General features: G+C 30.1%; 1 protein-coding gene across 3 annotated transcripts in view; it reads right to left on the reverse strand.

Annotated features, from left to right (window-relative positions):
- The window catches only part of LOC136969976 (exportin-T-like), a 62,460-nt gene that overhangs the window by 14,424 nt on the left and 35,056 nt on the right, over positions 1–12,980 (reverse strand). For all 3 annotated transcript variants that reach the window (XM_067264347.1, XM_067264340.1, XM_067264338.1), the window contains exons 10-15: positions 9,892–10,096; positions 9,334–9,396; positions 7,997–8,068; positions 4,637–4,765; positions 1,103–1,171; positions 644–763 (exon numbers count right to left, since the gene is read on the reverse strand). In XM_067264347.1, the coding sequence (XP_067120448.1) occupies positions 644–763; positions 1,103–1,171; positions 4,637–4,765; positions 7,997–8,068; positions 9,334–9,396; positions 9,892–10,096 (658 nt within the window). The remainder of the gene's footprint in view (positions 1–643; positions 764–1,102; positions 1,172–4,636; positions 4,766–7,996; positions 8,069–9,333; positions 9,397–9,891; positions 10,097–12,980) is intronic.

The raw sequence follows: 12,980 nt of genomic DNA on the forward strand, positions 1-12,980 counted from the left end.
GTTTGGAAAAAAAAGGATTAGAGAATACTCAATTTGTTCAATAACCTTTTAGTTCAAACATAAAGAAATAAAAGTTCGCAAATTAATTTATGGGCAACTTTCAGATCCAAGCCCCGGGTAGTGTTAATTGTCTAGACTTTTAGGCTCAACTCCAGCCTTGTTTTTTGGGAAGAAATTTGAACACACCTTGAATAAATTTCTAGCAGTACAGAAAACTCTCGATTGAAAAAATCATCGCAAAAATCACTAAATTGCTTGAAATACTGCCAAATCTGGTAATAAATTTCCGACTACCGCTGTGCACTTCTCCCCACTAAGTTTGCGTCCTCTAAAACGAACAGCGACTGTATGTCACGTGGTCATCAGTGGCAAACCACACACAAAGAGGATACTTTGTTTACGACGGATTAGTTTTACAGCACAATATACAAACTGATTCTGATATGCTTGTTGTTATCAGATTGGTATTGGTTATCATCTCTAATTACAATATAATCAAATATCATAATTTATCAGTTACAAACAGAAAATATAGAATATAAAGAAACTAATTCCACAAATTTAAATTTGTTTGAATGATTAAATAGGCTGGTTAATTTTAAAAATTCTCATATAATACTAGTTTTTTTAATAGATAACTCACTAATACGTCTGGAATATGTTGCGGTTCCTGAATAAAAAATTTCTCGTATCTCACAATTGTCTCGAAAAATTGCAAGGTAACAGCAATATGGCCGTATCTGCTAACTCCACTAGTAACTAACTGAAAAATCAAAATATTTTTAAAATTATTTTAATATCATCTTATTTTTCTGTTAATATGAATGCATAATTTAAAATAATACAATAAGAAGATTATAGATATTTTATTAAAGTTACAAATAACAAAATTAATATCATAATTCACATTAATTTTATTTCTTTTCTAAATTTTTAGATACTAATATATGTAGATGTAAATTAGCGACATAATGTATTTCCAGTACAAACTATGTAAGCGTATACTAGAAAAGCATTTGAATCCAATACACGGTAAATTCTCGATTATTCAAAATCCTTTAAACGTGTTTAATATAAAGAATTTCAGAATATTAAAATTTACCAATCGCAACATCTCTGTCATGGAAGCCTGTCGATCACTTTCTCCTGCAAAATGATTTACTTGACTAGCCTGTAATTTAGAAAATAAAATTTTACACTTAACATTTACATTAATAATAAGATTTCCATTTTATTCTAATTACAACATCAATACAATTATTGATAGTTTCTGATGAGCTGGATGGAGGTACAGTATCTACAAGATATAGAAAGATATTCTTATAATTATATTATATGTACTGTACGTTAAATGAAAAATTAATATATTCTCTTACGTTTAATGAAAGATTAGACCTAAAGTTTTGTTTAATTTATTCTATATTAAAGAATTTAAATATTTTATATATTATATTTTTCTCTCCCAAATTAAACAAGCAGAAACTTCATAAAGAAAAATTATTTTTATATACTGTATTTACTCGCATATAGGATGAGGTGTGACTTTAAAGATCAAAATAAAGAAAATTAGATTTATTAATGCAGTTCTAATTTTATTTCTTTTAATCACAAGTAAAATATTATCATTATTTATTATTATCCATTGGGAATTTTTTCCCTGTTACAAGGGGGTTTACATTTACGTTGTTTTCTTGTTTTTTCATAACAATACTTTTTAATTTACACATATTATTTCACAAATACGTCTGGTACATTTTTATTTTAATTATTACAATTTTTTTTGTCATATTACATTAATGATATCTTATTTTGAATATTAGTTGATATGAACTTGTTTTGTTGTTATAAATATCGATTATTTTACTAAAGTAATTATAAAATTTATATAAGTTCTTTTTGCTCATTTTATTGAAGTTTATTAACAATTCTATTAGCGAGTTGCAATTACAAATTCGAGCCATTTCATAGTGTTCACGGATATCATTTAATTTTTAACATTTTAATATTAAATGGTAAGGTGATAAATCGTCGGAGTTACATAAAAAACATTTTTTAGTTGAAAAGTTTATATAAGTATTGTTAACAAAAAGCAAATATTTATTTAAACGGAGTTGGACTATAAGACGTTTTACATTCAAATTAACCGAATACAACATATATGGTTGAACAGATGGTATTTTAAATATGTCTAAGTACCAAGGATGATATTTACTGCTGTACAGGGAGAGTTGATCTTTGTTTATGGATTATCACAAGTAAAATATCAAATAAACGTAAATGCGCACATTGTCCCACAAAAATTACTGGCATTTTAAACTTTAGGAAAAATTTCGTAAAATTGACAACGTAATTTGTTCATGTAAAGTTGGACAATCAGGAACCTTTTTTTGCCAACTCTTAACAGTCGAATCCACTCTCCGTTGATTACACTTATCAGTTTCTCTGAATTCTGATTTCCAAATAATCATGTCTTCACATGGGAATGGATTAAAACTTATATCGTGCTCTCGTGTGATTTTGGAATTTCAATCTGGAATTCAATTCAAAAGCTTTGCTTTTCCTATTGCTATTCATCTTTACTTCTGACAATATACAAGAATGATTCAAACTACCCAGATAAAATACTCATGTTTTTAAATACAAGAGGGTAAGCATCCAGTAAAAAATGCAAATACATGGTTCACAAAAATGATTTGCAAAAATGCAAAGAATCTTTCGCTTGCATGTATAGGACCTAGGAATTTGAAGCTGTGGTAAACGAATAAAAGTCTCGTCTTATATGCGAGTAAATATGGTAATTAAAAAATTAAATATTGTTGATGTTTACTTTAACCAAATTCATCATTTTTTTATGCAGTAAGACCTCGTTTAATGCTACCTCAATTAACGCTGATTCGATGTAATGCCTAAAAACAAGCTCAAAATTTACACTGATTCAAATTATATCGGCATTTCATTGATTCGTATATAATAAGATTATTCCCAAACAAGAACCAATCAGCAAAACATAGCAATTCATCGTAGTACTGTACTTTTCTTAAATCTATGTTTGTTTGGTGCAATTTTGGAAAAAATATAACATCACAGATACCATAGCCAGTATTGACTTTGCTCGGCAAAAATTAGCTGATAAATGCATGAACAGAGTGTGGAAGAAGTTATGGCTGAAGGTATTCAAGAATTCTCAATGAGAAGAGCCTATCGCTGTATCGTTAAGTTGACCAAAGTCAATCTAATTGATACAGCAGGACTAGGAGATGTTGACGAGCAGGATATTGAGGAATAACTGTATGTTCCTGGTGAGAGCCTTACCAACAATGACCTTCAAGAACTAGGAGAACAAGGAATTCATACAGAACTGGAAAATAGTGATTTTGAAATGAAGAACCCAAAGAATTTCTCTATAGATATCCTTAGTAAAAGTTTGGTAACGATAACGAAAATCAATGATCAAATTGTAGAGAATGATCCAGATTTTGAAAGGAGTGCAAACGCAAGACGAGGCATTTTGGATGCGATCTCTTGCTACCAACATTTGCTTAAGGAAAGAAAAAGACAGCGACAAATGAAACTACACAACTTTATTGCAAAAGAACAAGAATTTCAGAAGAGCCAGGACTTCAGAAGAGCTCACAAAAATGAACTTTACATTTCTGTGTTATTTAACATATATTATTATGCAAGTTAATATAATGTATCCCCTGCATTAAGTGGGGTCTTACTGTACACCAATTTTTTACATTCTGCTATCTTCTGACAATAATGTGTATGTCTATTACAATTCTTTCAATATTTGACTGTTTAAAATTTTAGTAACTGGCTGTAATGATCAGATTCTCCTCTGATCAAATACTTTCTAACCTTTTGGGCTCTCAGCAAATAGAAAGCTGACATTTAGACCATTTCTTTCTTTCTTTTTTTTAAAGCCCAATTCTTTAAATGCTTGTAACATTTGAAAATTCAAGATTCGTACACTTCTATAAAAGACAATCTTTTGATAACTCAGCCACAAAAACATTTAATTTAAAACTATTTTTGTTATATTTTTATTGTAGCTAAGAGTTATTCTTTGTTACTTTTCGCATTAGCTTTGGTTAAGATTTTGTAAATTGGTGTAAAATGTCTTCATCAAAATAAACATCTCTTGTCTTCATTTGAAGGGCTACTTTTTAAATACTTTTCAAAGCTAAAAAATAAATCTTTTGAAATCTTAATTTATTTCATTAAAGAGTATTTCACTTTCATTATTAAGTACTGTTTACATATGTAATTTAAACGCGAGAGATTAGCATTCTTTATTGGAAGTATTGTGATATGCCATTTACCAGGATTGTTTTAATAGAAATATAAATTTTAAATATCAATCTAAAGAATATTACATATTTTAGTCGACATTTTTAATTTTATTTTCCTACGTTAATTTTTCATATTGTAAAACTGCTATAAATTTTTTTTTTATCACACTACAATAAGTCTGATATTAAATGACAGTTTTAGAGCCATAATCCATATGCTATAAATTTATTTAAATTAAAAAAATTAAAGAAAAAACTGATAGACTACTTTCTTTTTAATACAGATAAATAAATTTATTGAATGGAAATAATAATTTTATACCAATTATAACAGAACTTACTGGGATAGCTTCTCCCAAAAGATAAAGAAAAGTAATAGCAACTTCGACATCTTGAAACGGAGCAGTCCGCCACTGCTGCAAGGTTTTTACAATCATTTCCCGAACATTGGTTAAAACCATTTCTTTATCCTGTTTTTAAAGGAAGTATTTGTTAGTAATTTACTTTTTTTTTATAATGAAATACTATTACAATATCTTAAAAGTAGAGCAATCATTTAAAGATTTTAAATCTTATTAAAACAAAGTACTTTTTTTGTAACCTCATACATATACAGGGTGTCAGAATTTATAAATACAATCTTATATCTCTGTTACTTATCATCCAATCATGGCTGTTCAAATGTTATTTCGTTTAAATGGCAAAGCCATAACATTGCCATGTCATGTGTAAAATTGGCCTAAAACTAACCCCTTAAAAAATAAAGTTTTTAGCTAAAAAATTGGCCTAATTAACAAATTATGGTGTCAATGGAAAAGTTGTTTGCAAGGACAAAAACCCAAAGCAACAAAAATTTAAACTAATATGTAATGATAGTAAGGTCAATTTTTGGCCCTAAAAGGAGTTACTCATTAACTGGCCTGCTTGTCCAATGTTCAATGCAGGAAAGACATTTCAACGTGTAATTTCAGAGCTTACTTGTTGGAATAAGACTACATTTGATGTTGCAATGGCTTTTGCTATTGAAATAAAGTAACATTTAAACAACCACAATTAAATGATAAATAACAGAGATATGACTGTATTTTTGAAAAGTCCTGACACCCTGTATAAAATTTTAAGTATAAATTTTAAATATGTTAATAAAACAAAACGTATCAGAAAAAATTTTTTTAAATAAAATCAATACATTACAATCACACGTTCAATTATAAAAAGTCTAATTTTCTTATGATAAAAAATAATTTAATTATCATATTAAAAAAGAATACTAATTTGATATAATTAACAAAATATAAATATAAACTTTTGTTTCATTATCTTTGGGAAGAACTGAAAGTCACAAGACAAAAAAAAATAATTCTTTTAATACAAGTTTATTCTTCATTGCTTTTTGCCCTTAGTTACATTAAATTTTTTGTGATAACCAAACCAGTTGTTTAAATTTTAGGTCTTATCACTAACTAAAGATCAAAAGCAATAAACAAAAAAAATAACTAAAACAAGTGAGGACAGACACTGTTCAGCAGTCACCCACTCCGCTCCTTGTGTTTTTTGCTTCATTTCTCTTCATAGACCTTACCGGCATGGATGGTCCTACTAGAAGATTATGCTTCTTGCTATCTATGCCAAGTAAACGATTCTAATTAGAATCATTTACTTAGCATAAATAGTCAGATGTTTAGCCAAATGACTCCGTAAGAGTATATGAAACGTGGCATCACAGAGACAATAAACTGAAAATGGGACATTACTTATTTCACCTTACTTAGAAATAACGAGTTAAATAATGTAATTTTCATAGCATTGAACCATGTCTTTCCTAGAAAAGTCATTGTTAGCTTAGTTAATTTCTATTTAAATACTTGTTCGGAAAAAAATAGTTCAAAAATAACTTTCAATGCTAGCTTATTACAGGTAAATATTTAATGGTTATTTTAAAACCTTATCCTCAAGAAACACAAGTCTTTTATTTAGGTATAATCTAATAAAAATAAATATCAATTATTTGCTCAAAATGTTGATTTTGAATAATAGAAAAATTTTTTGAAGTCAGTTCAAGTTTGGATAATAAAGACAGTAGAGTCCTTAGGACTCTGTCTTTATTTTTGTAATAAGTGTTAATAAATTGTTAGTTAAGAGAGAAAATTTTGAAATAAAAGCAATGAGACAATAATCTTTAAAAAGTCAAAAGCTTTTTAATGTAAATCTCAGTTAATATACACTGCTGGCCATTAAAATTGCTACACTATGAAGGTGGCATGTAACAAATGAGAAATTTGCATGAAAGGTACAACATGCTGAGTATGCAAATGATTGGAATTTTGACACATGCAAAGCAGGTAGGAGTACATTCTGTATAAAAGGAAAGATTGTAAATCTGGTTTCTCATATGGAAATTGCATTCTCATGTTGGTTGCTTGTATAAAACTTTGGTTATGCCTTGTGGAAGGAGGAGAAATGACTACCAGTATGTGTCAGAGTTTGATCATGGTAGAAGTGTGGCCTACAGAAACTGCAGTTTATTGTTCCATGCTATTGCTGCTTGCATTTGTCATAATTCTATGACTGTCACAAGAATATGGAATGGATGAGTCCAGAAGGGCCACACAGAATGCCATGCAGGATCTCTGCATCCCCTGGTCAGTAACACCTGAGAGGACAGACATCTTTTCAACATGGCCTTGCAGGATCGTACAACCATGTCACACACCCTGAGTCAGGAACTTGGGCTGCTTTCAGAACAACAAGTGTCTTTGCAGACAGTGCGACAAGGTCTGCAGCACCACAGATTATCAGCATAGTGACCATTGCTGCATCTTCTTTTGATGCTACAGCAAAGACAGGTGCACCTACAATGGAACAGTCAATAATGAATATGGACACAGGAGTCACATCTTTTCAGACAAAGTCTGGTCCTGCATATACCATCATGATGGCCATATCGGTGTTTGGAGACACTGAGGAGAACAATCATTGCCACTTTGCATTCATCATCATCTTGCAGGCCCAGCACCTGGAACGATAATACAGGATGCCTAGTCACATAGTCAGTAATTTTGACAGCTGCCATTACATTTTTGATGTGTTAAGATCCATTGCTGTGCCCTATCTTTGAGGCCTCCATCGTGCTACCTTTCAACAGGATAATGCACGACCGCATGTTGCCAATGCTGTCATGCATCATGTCTGACCTTTCTGAATACAGAGGGTGTTTGACTGTTGCCCTGGCCAGCATTTTCTCCAGATCTGTCACCAATTGAGAATACCTGGTCAGTGGTTGCCAAGAAACTGGCATGCCACCACTCATCGGCCAGTATGATAGTTGAACTCTGGAATAGAGTTAAAGCCACATGAACTGTTGTGCCCATACCTGTCAGCCAAACTCTGTTCAACTCTATGCCCAGTCAGATTACAGCTGTTACTGCTGCCAGAGGCAGCTGCTCTTGGTACTGATTTCTGCATGTTCTGTACCTCAAAATTACCTGTCAATTTAATCTTGTCTTCCTCCCATTATACTGTATGTGTACAATAAATATGATTCTGCTATTTGCTTTCCTTCCTGGTGTAGCATTTTTAATGGCCAGCAGTGTAATTTTAATTTATAATTTCTACAAAATTAATGAGCCTCATCAAATGAAAATAATTTATTAAACAAAATTAGAAAATTCAATTCATATGTAAAAGTAAATATTATTTACCAATTGGGCAATATTGTCAAATAAAACTTTTAAACTTTTTCTATATTCGTCAAACAGTGCTTCATCTTCTCCCTAAGATGAAAATAAAATGTTTGTAATTATTAAAAGATTACAGAAATAATATAACTTAATAAATAAATAGTTGTTATGAAGTAATGGCTTCCATATTTATTCATGTTTATATAAAATATTGAATTATAAAAAAGAAAAGTCAACTTTAACAAAGTTTGAATTATGAATGTGTGAATGCGACTTATTGTAGAAATGTGTCACAAATTGCATATGTAATATTAGGCTCAGAAATTCTTTAATTTTCAAAAATAGAACTACAAAGTTAAGTTTAAATGAATCATTTATAAATTATTTCTCTTCAGTAGTCATAATAATTGTAATCATTTATGTATATTTGTGTAGTATATTACTTAAGCTTATATCATCACTTTGTGTTATACATTCTCATATTAATTAGAAGTACTTTTTATCTACTTTATTTCAAGTTTCATCAGTTACTGATATTCAAACAGAACAATCAATCATCTGCAGGAATACAATCTACACTCATACAATAAGAATAATATAAATTGTATGAATATATACCATGTTTTATGGCATATAAGACACACCCCCATTTTATCAAAGAATATTTTGAAAAAGTATTTAGTGTGTTAAGCACCTTTAGCCCCCAAAATTTTTATCTTATTCTGGTTAAAAGTGTGCATTCTAATTTTACTTTTTTTAATATTGGATGTGTGTGACACAATCGATAATCATTTCACATTATCTGACTTTAGTATCTACAAAAATTCTGTTTTTGATGAGACTATGTCTTGTCTCTCGTCTATCGTGCTGCTGTCAATGGCTGCACACCTTAGAGGTATGAAGGAGTACATGTCAGGAGTTGCAATTTGGCACAGAATATTTGATGCCCAAATTGTGTGCACATAAAATAAACCAGACTTGTAGGTAGTCAGGGGACCAAGAATCAGGTCAAAAGAAAATACAAAATGCTGAGAGTGTTTCTACAAACATGCGTGAGTGTGAGATTTGCGCATGCGTTGCTTGCGCTCTCCGAGAAATAGTCTCGTTCCAAAAATGGCTTTGCCATTTTACTTGTTAAATAATTAAAATTAGCAATAATAATAATAATATGTTTAATTAAGCAATAACATTTATATCCAAGAATTGGGCTAGGTAGAGATTACCTAGTCTACTGAAGACCATTTGAAGAATTCATTAATCTATGAGAAATGTAAAACTTGATTCATAAAACAAAAAGAAATTATCATCAACAACAACAAGGTTATTATTTACATTGTATAAAATTATAATTTACTAACCTGATGAGCAAAGTTGTAAGTTTCATCATATTTATATCTGTTTATAATAATATATATCATTGCCTGTAAAAATGCAACAAATAAATTAAGAAAAAAATTTATTTTTGTATTTAAAAATCTTTTAACAAATTTTATAGTTATGTTAAAGTAATGTAAATACAGTAAAACCTCACCGAGTCGATCTGCATTAACTGAAAGCTATCAACAGGTCCTGGGCACAGTACATAGGCCTTTCCATATAATTGATCTCTTTAAGTTCAAATTGCCGGTATTTTTAACTCAACCTATTGTTGTTTACCCCCCACCCTTTGATAGGTCCATGAATTCCATTTTCTCTTATATTCTGTACGAATACAATTAAGATAAGCACTATGGCTCCACACTAAACACAACCATGCCATTATAACCTCACCAACCTTACACTTAATGAGGTTTTACTGTATAATGAAATGTAAACTACACACACCATCATTTTTATAAAATGTTATCAGTAAATGTAAGATCCAATTTATTCTATAATATACAAAACATTAGATTACTAAAAAATATTTTTTGTACCTCTACATTAGCTTTTTCCATATCATCATAAGAAGATAGTTTTATTTCATGTTTTAAATACTGAAGGTACTCTCTGGCAAACTCGCAAACCGACTGCGACACATCTTCATCTTCGTGGTTAAGAAACTTCAACATTAAAGGAATTTTATTTTCAATTGCTTTTTTAATTACTTCTGTAGTTTGCATATCTCCCAATTTTAAAACTCTAAAAGATGGATAATAAAAACACATAATTAAAGTTAACAAAAATGAAAATCTTAAATGATACAATTCATCCAATTATTATAAATAAATAAAGTTAAGATTTGATAGAATTTTATTGTGTGACATTGACAGGTTTGCAATACAATAGTTTCCGGAAAAAGAGCAGAAGAGATAACTTTGATTAGCATAATTAATCAAACCTCCTTACTTTTAAACAAAACAACGAATAAAAAAGTTAATTGCTGTATATTTCCGCAGATAAGACGATAGTTAAACCATAAAAAAAGGCCCCCAAAATCCGGGGTCATCTTATAGGACAGATACAAAAAAAATTAGATTGAAATTTATCTAAATTAAAACCGTTATAAAATAAACAAATCACTCCCCAATGTATTTAAATAGCCCATATGACGTTTTTGTGAATAGTCAAGGTCATTACCCGAATGCCCGAATCAGTGCAAATGTTTGCAAAAATCGCAAGGCAGTGCTACCAGATGCAAGAAAATAAAATTTGATCATTCGAAAAATTATGAATAGGACATAATTCCATATATGCTATACAGTATTATTATCCAGATGACGATTGACTGATCTAAAGGAAATTCATAGGCCGTTGACAGTTTAGAGGCTGTCTTATAGGACAGATATATGCTATTATAAAACTTTGACGAAAATTTATACCTCGTCTTATCTGTGGAAATATACTGTATATTCTAAATGATTTAAAAATGGAAAATTTTTCTCAGAAGCACGTATCAGAAAACTTATGGAAAAATTCTAAGCATTTCTTAAAAGTTAAACAAAAGTTTTGAATTTTCTACTCATATAACATTAAGAGAATTTCATGATTTCTAACAAAACCAATTATTATTAAAAGCAAGATGATGTCAACATAATCATAAAATTAATATTAATTTAGTCTCCACTTCTTCCATTTTTTAAATAAATATGCTTTTTAAAAAATTTCTAATGAAATGAAAATATTCAATTAATTAATTAAAATCAGCATGGAAATCATCTAATATACAGTAGAGTCCCATACAATGTGCAAATAAAGCAAGCAACAAGCCTTGAATTTTGTCAATCAGAGGTACATGTTTTTTTCCAACTTATAGGCCAAGGTTTAAACTTTCATAAATCGTGTGATAATGCAGGTTTCGATATCGCCATTTCCTATAATGCGTAATGAATCCCCTGCGTTGTACGGGACTCTACTGTATTCTATTTTTGTTTCCTATAAATACTAGGGAATCTTGATACAAGGAAACCTAAAATTATTTATGGTGTAATCATCATAATAATAAATGATTTATAAATAAATCTTAATGTGTGATAAGTCCCATAAGTTAATTATAAACAGTAATCTTTACAATGATAATTTAATCTTGATAAGGCCGCGTTTCTTTATGCAGCGAGAGTGTAGCAAAATGACGTCACGAGCACTGTTGACCAATTAGAAACCAGTTTCGGCGTGTTCGCTGTAAAGTGCTTTTCAAGCGCTGCATAAAGAAACGTGGCCTAACTGATTGTCCATGGAACTGGTAATTATCAAACTTAAGCAGAGTGACCAACAGGGTTTGAGTTGTGACTATTTTTCCACTCCCTAGACAAGTGATTCTCAACCATTTTCGTCACGGTACACTTTTAATAATTTAAAAATTTGGCGGCACACACGGTTACTTCAGTAAGTACCGCAGGACAACCGGTGACATCATAACAGTGATTTTTAAACGCGGTTGGTTATTTAGGTCACATTTTCTAAACGCCTTGGTAAGTACCAGCGGTTACTGGTAACACCGGTTACAATTTCCAAACATGCCCTAGGAAGGTAGAACTGATTGAACTACTTGTCCGACATCACTTATGTATGGGTATCCAGTGGCAGCACATTTCAAAAATCTAGGGCGGTGGTTGAAAATCACTGCCCTAGACTATACAATTTTGTCAATAAAAATTATTTATTTATTTATAATTATTATATTTCAATGCATGTATTATTATTTTAATATATTTATTCAATGAATTAAATGTATGTTTTAAATTAAAGTAGAAAGTTTTATTGTAATCAAGTTTTATTTTGAATTAATTTATACAAAGTGAAAACATAAGCACAAAATAAACAAAAATATATAATTACAGTAGAGCATCGATTATCCGACCCCCGATTAATCGACTTATCGGTTAACCGACCGCATTCTAGTCGGCAAATTCAAATGTCTGCTAGTGATGTGGCGCTACAATATTTGGCTACTTGTCTTGACTACTTTAATATTATTTTTGTTAAATTTTTGCATGTTTTAGCTGGCAGCACTGGCTCGACCATGAAAGGGAGGCTAGTACTTAAACCAGGCCTAATACACTATACTAATAATGTATTTTTTCATACTTTTTGGTTATCCGACTTTTCAGTTATCCAACCAACCCCAGTCCCCGATTAAGTCGGATAATCGATGCTCTACAGTATTATTAATCATATATAACAATATATAAAAAACTTAAACATTTGCATTAGATATATGTTATGTTTAATGGGTCAATTATAATATATATATTTATTACCAGTGGCCATTTCATTAGATGGTAATCAAAATTTTAGCCATCGTGTATGATAAAATTTACTATAATTTTTTAATTAATAATTTAAAATTATTATGTATAATAAATTTTCTGCTTATAATTTGTAAACATATTTTTATAAAAATCTCAAGTCTCGAGCTGCTTTTCCCCAAGACTCAAGACAAGATTAAGCAGAGGAAAAATAGCCTTTGTTAGCAGATGCTAACATAAGATACAATACTTAAGTTTGTTTTTTATTTCACATGTATGTAAAATATAGTTATCTGTTGAGATATCTATTAAAATTATATCCAAATTACACAATAAGA

Source organism: Centruroides vittatus, unplaced genomic scaffold (genome assembly GCF_030686945.1).
Source record: "Centruroides vittatus isolate TY-2023 unplaced genomic scaffold, ASM3068694v2 contig_1042, whole genome shotgun sequence".
Lineage (NCBI taxonomy): Eukaryota > Metazoa > Arthropoda > Arachnida > Scorpiones > Buthidae > Centruroides > Centruroides vittatus.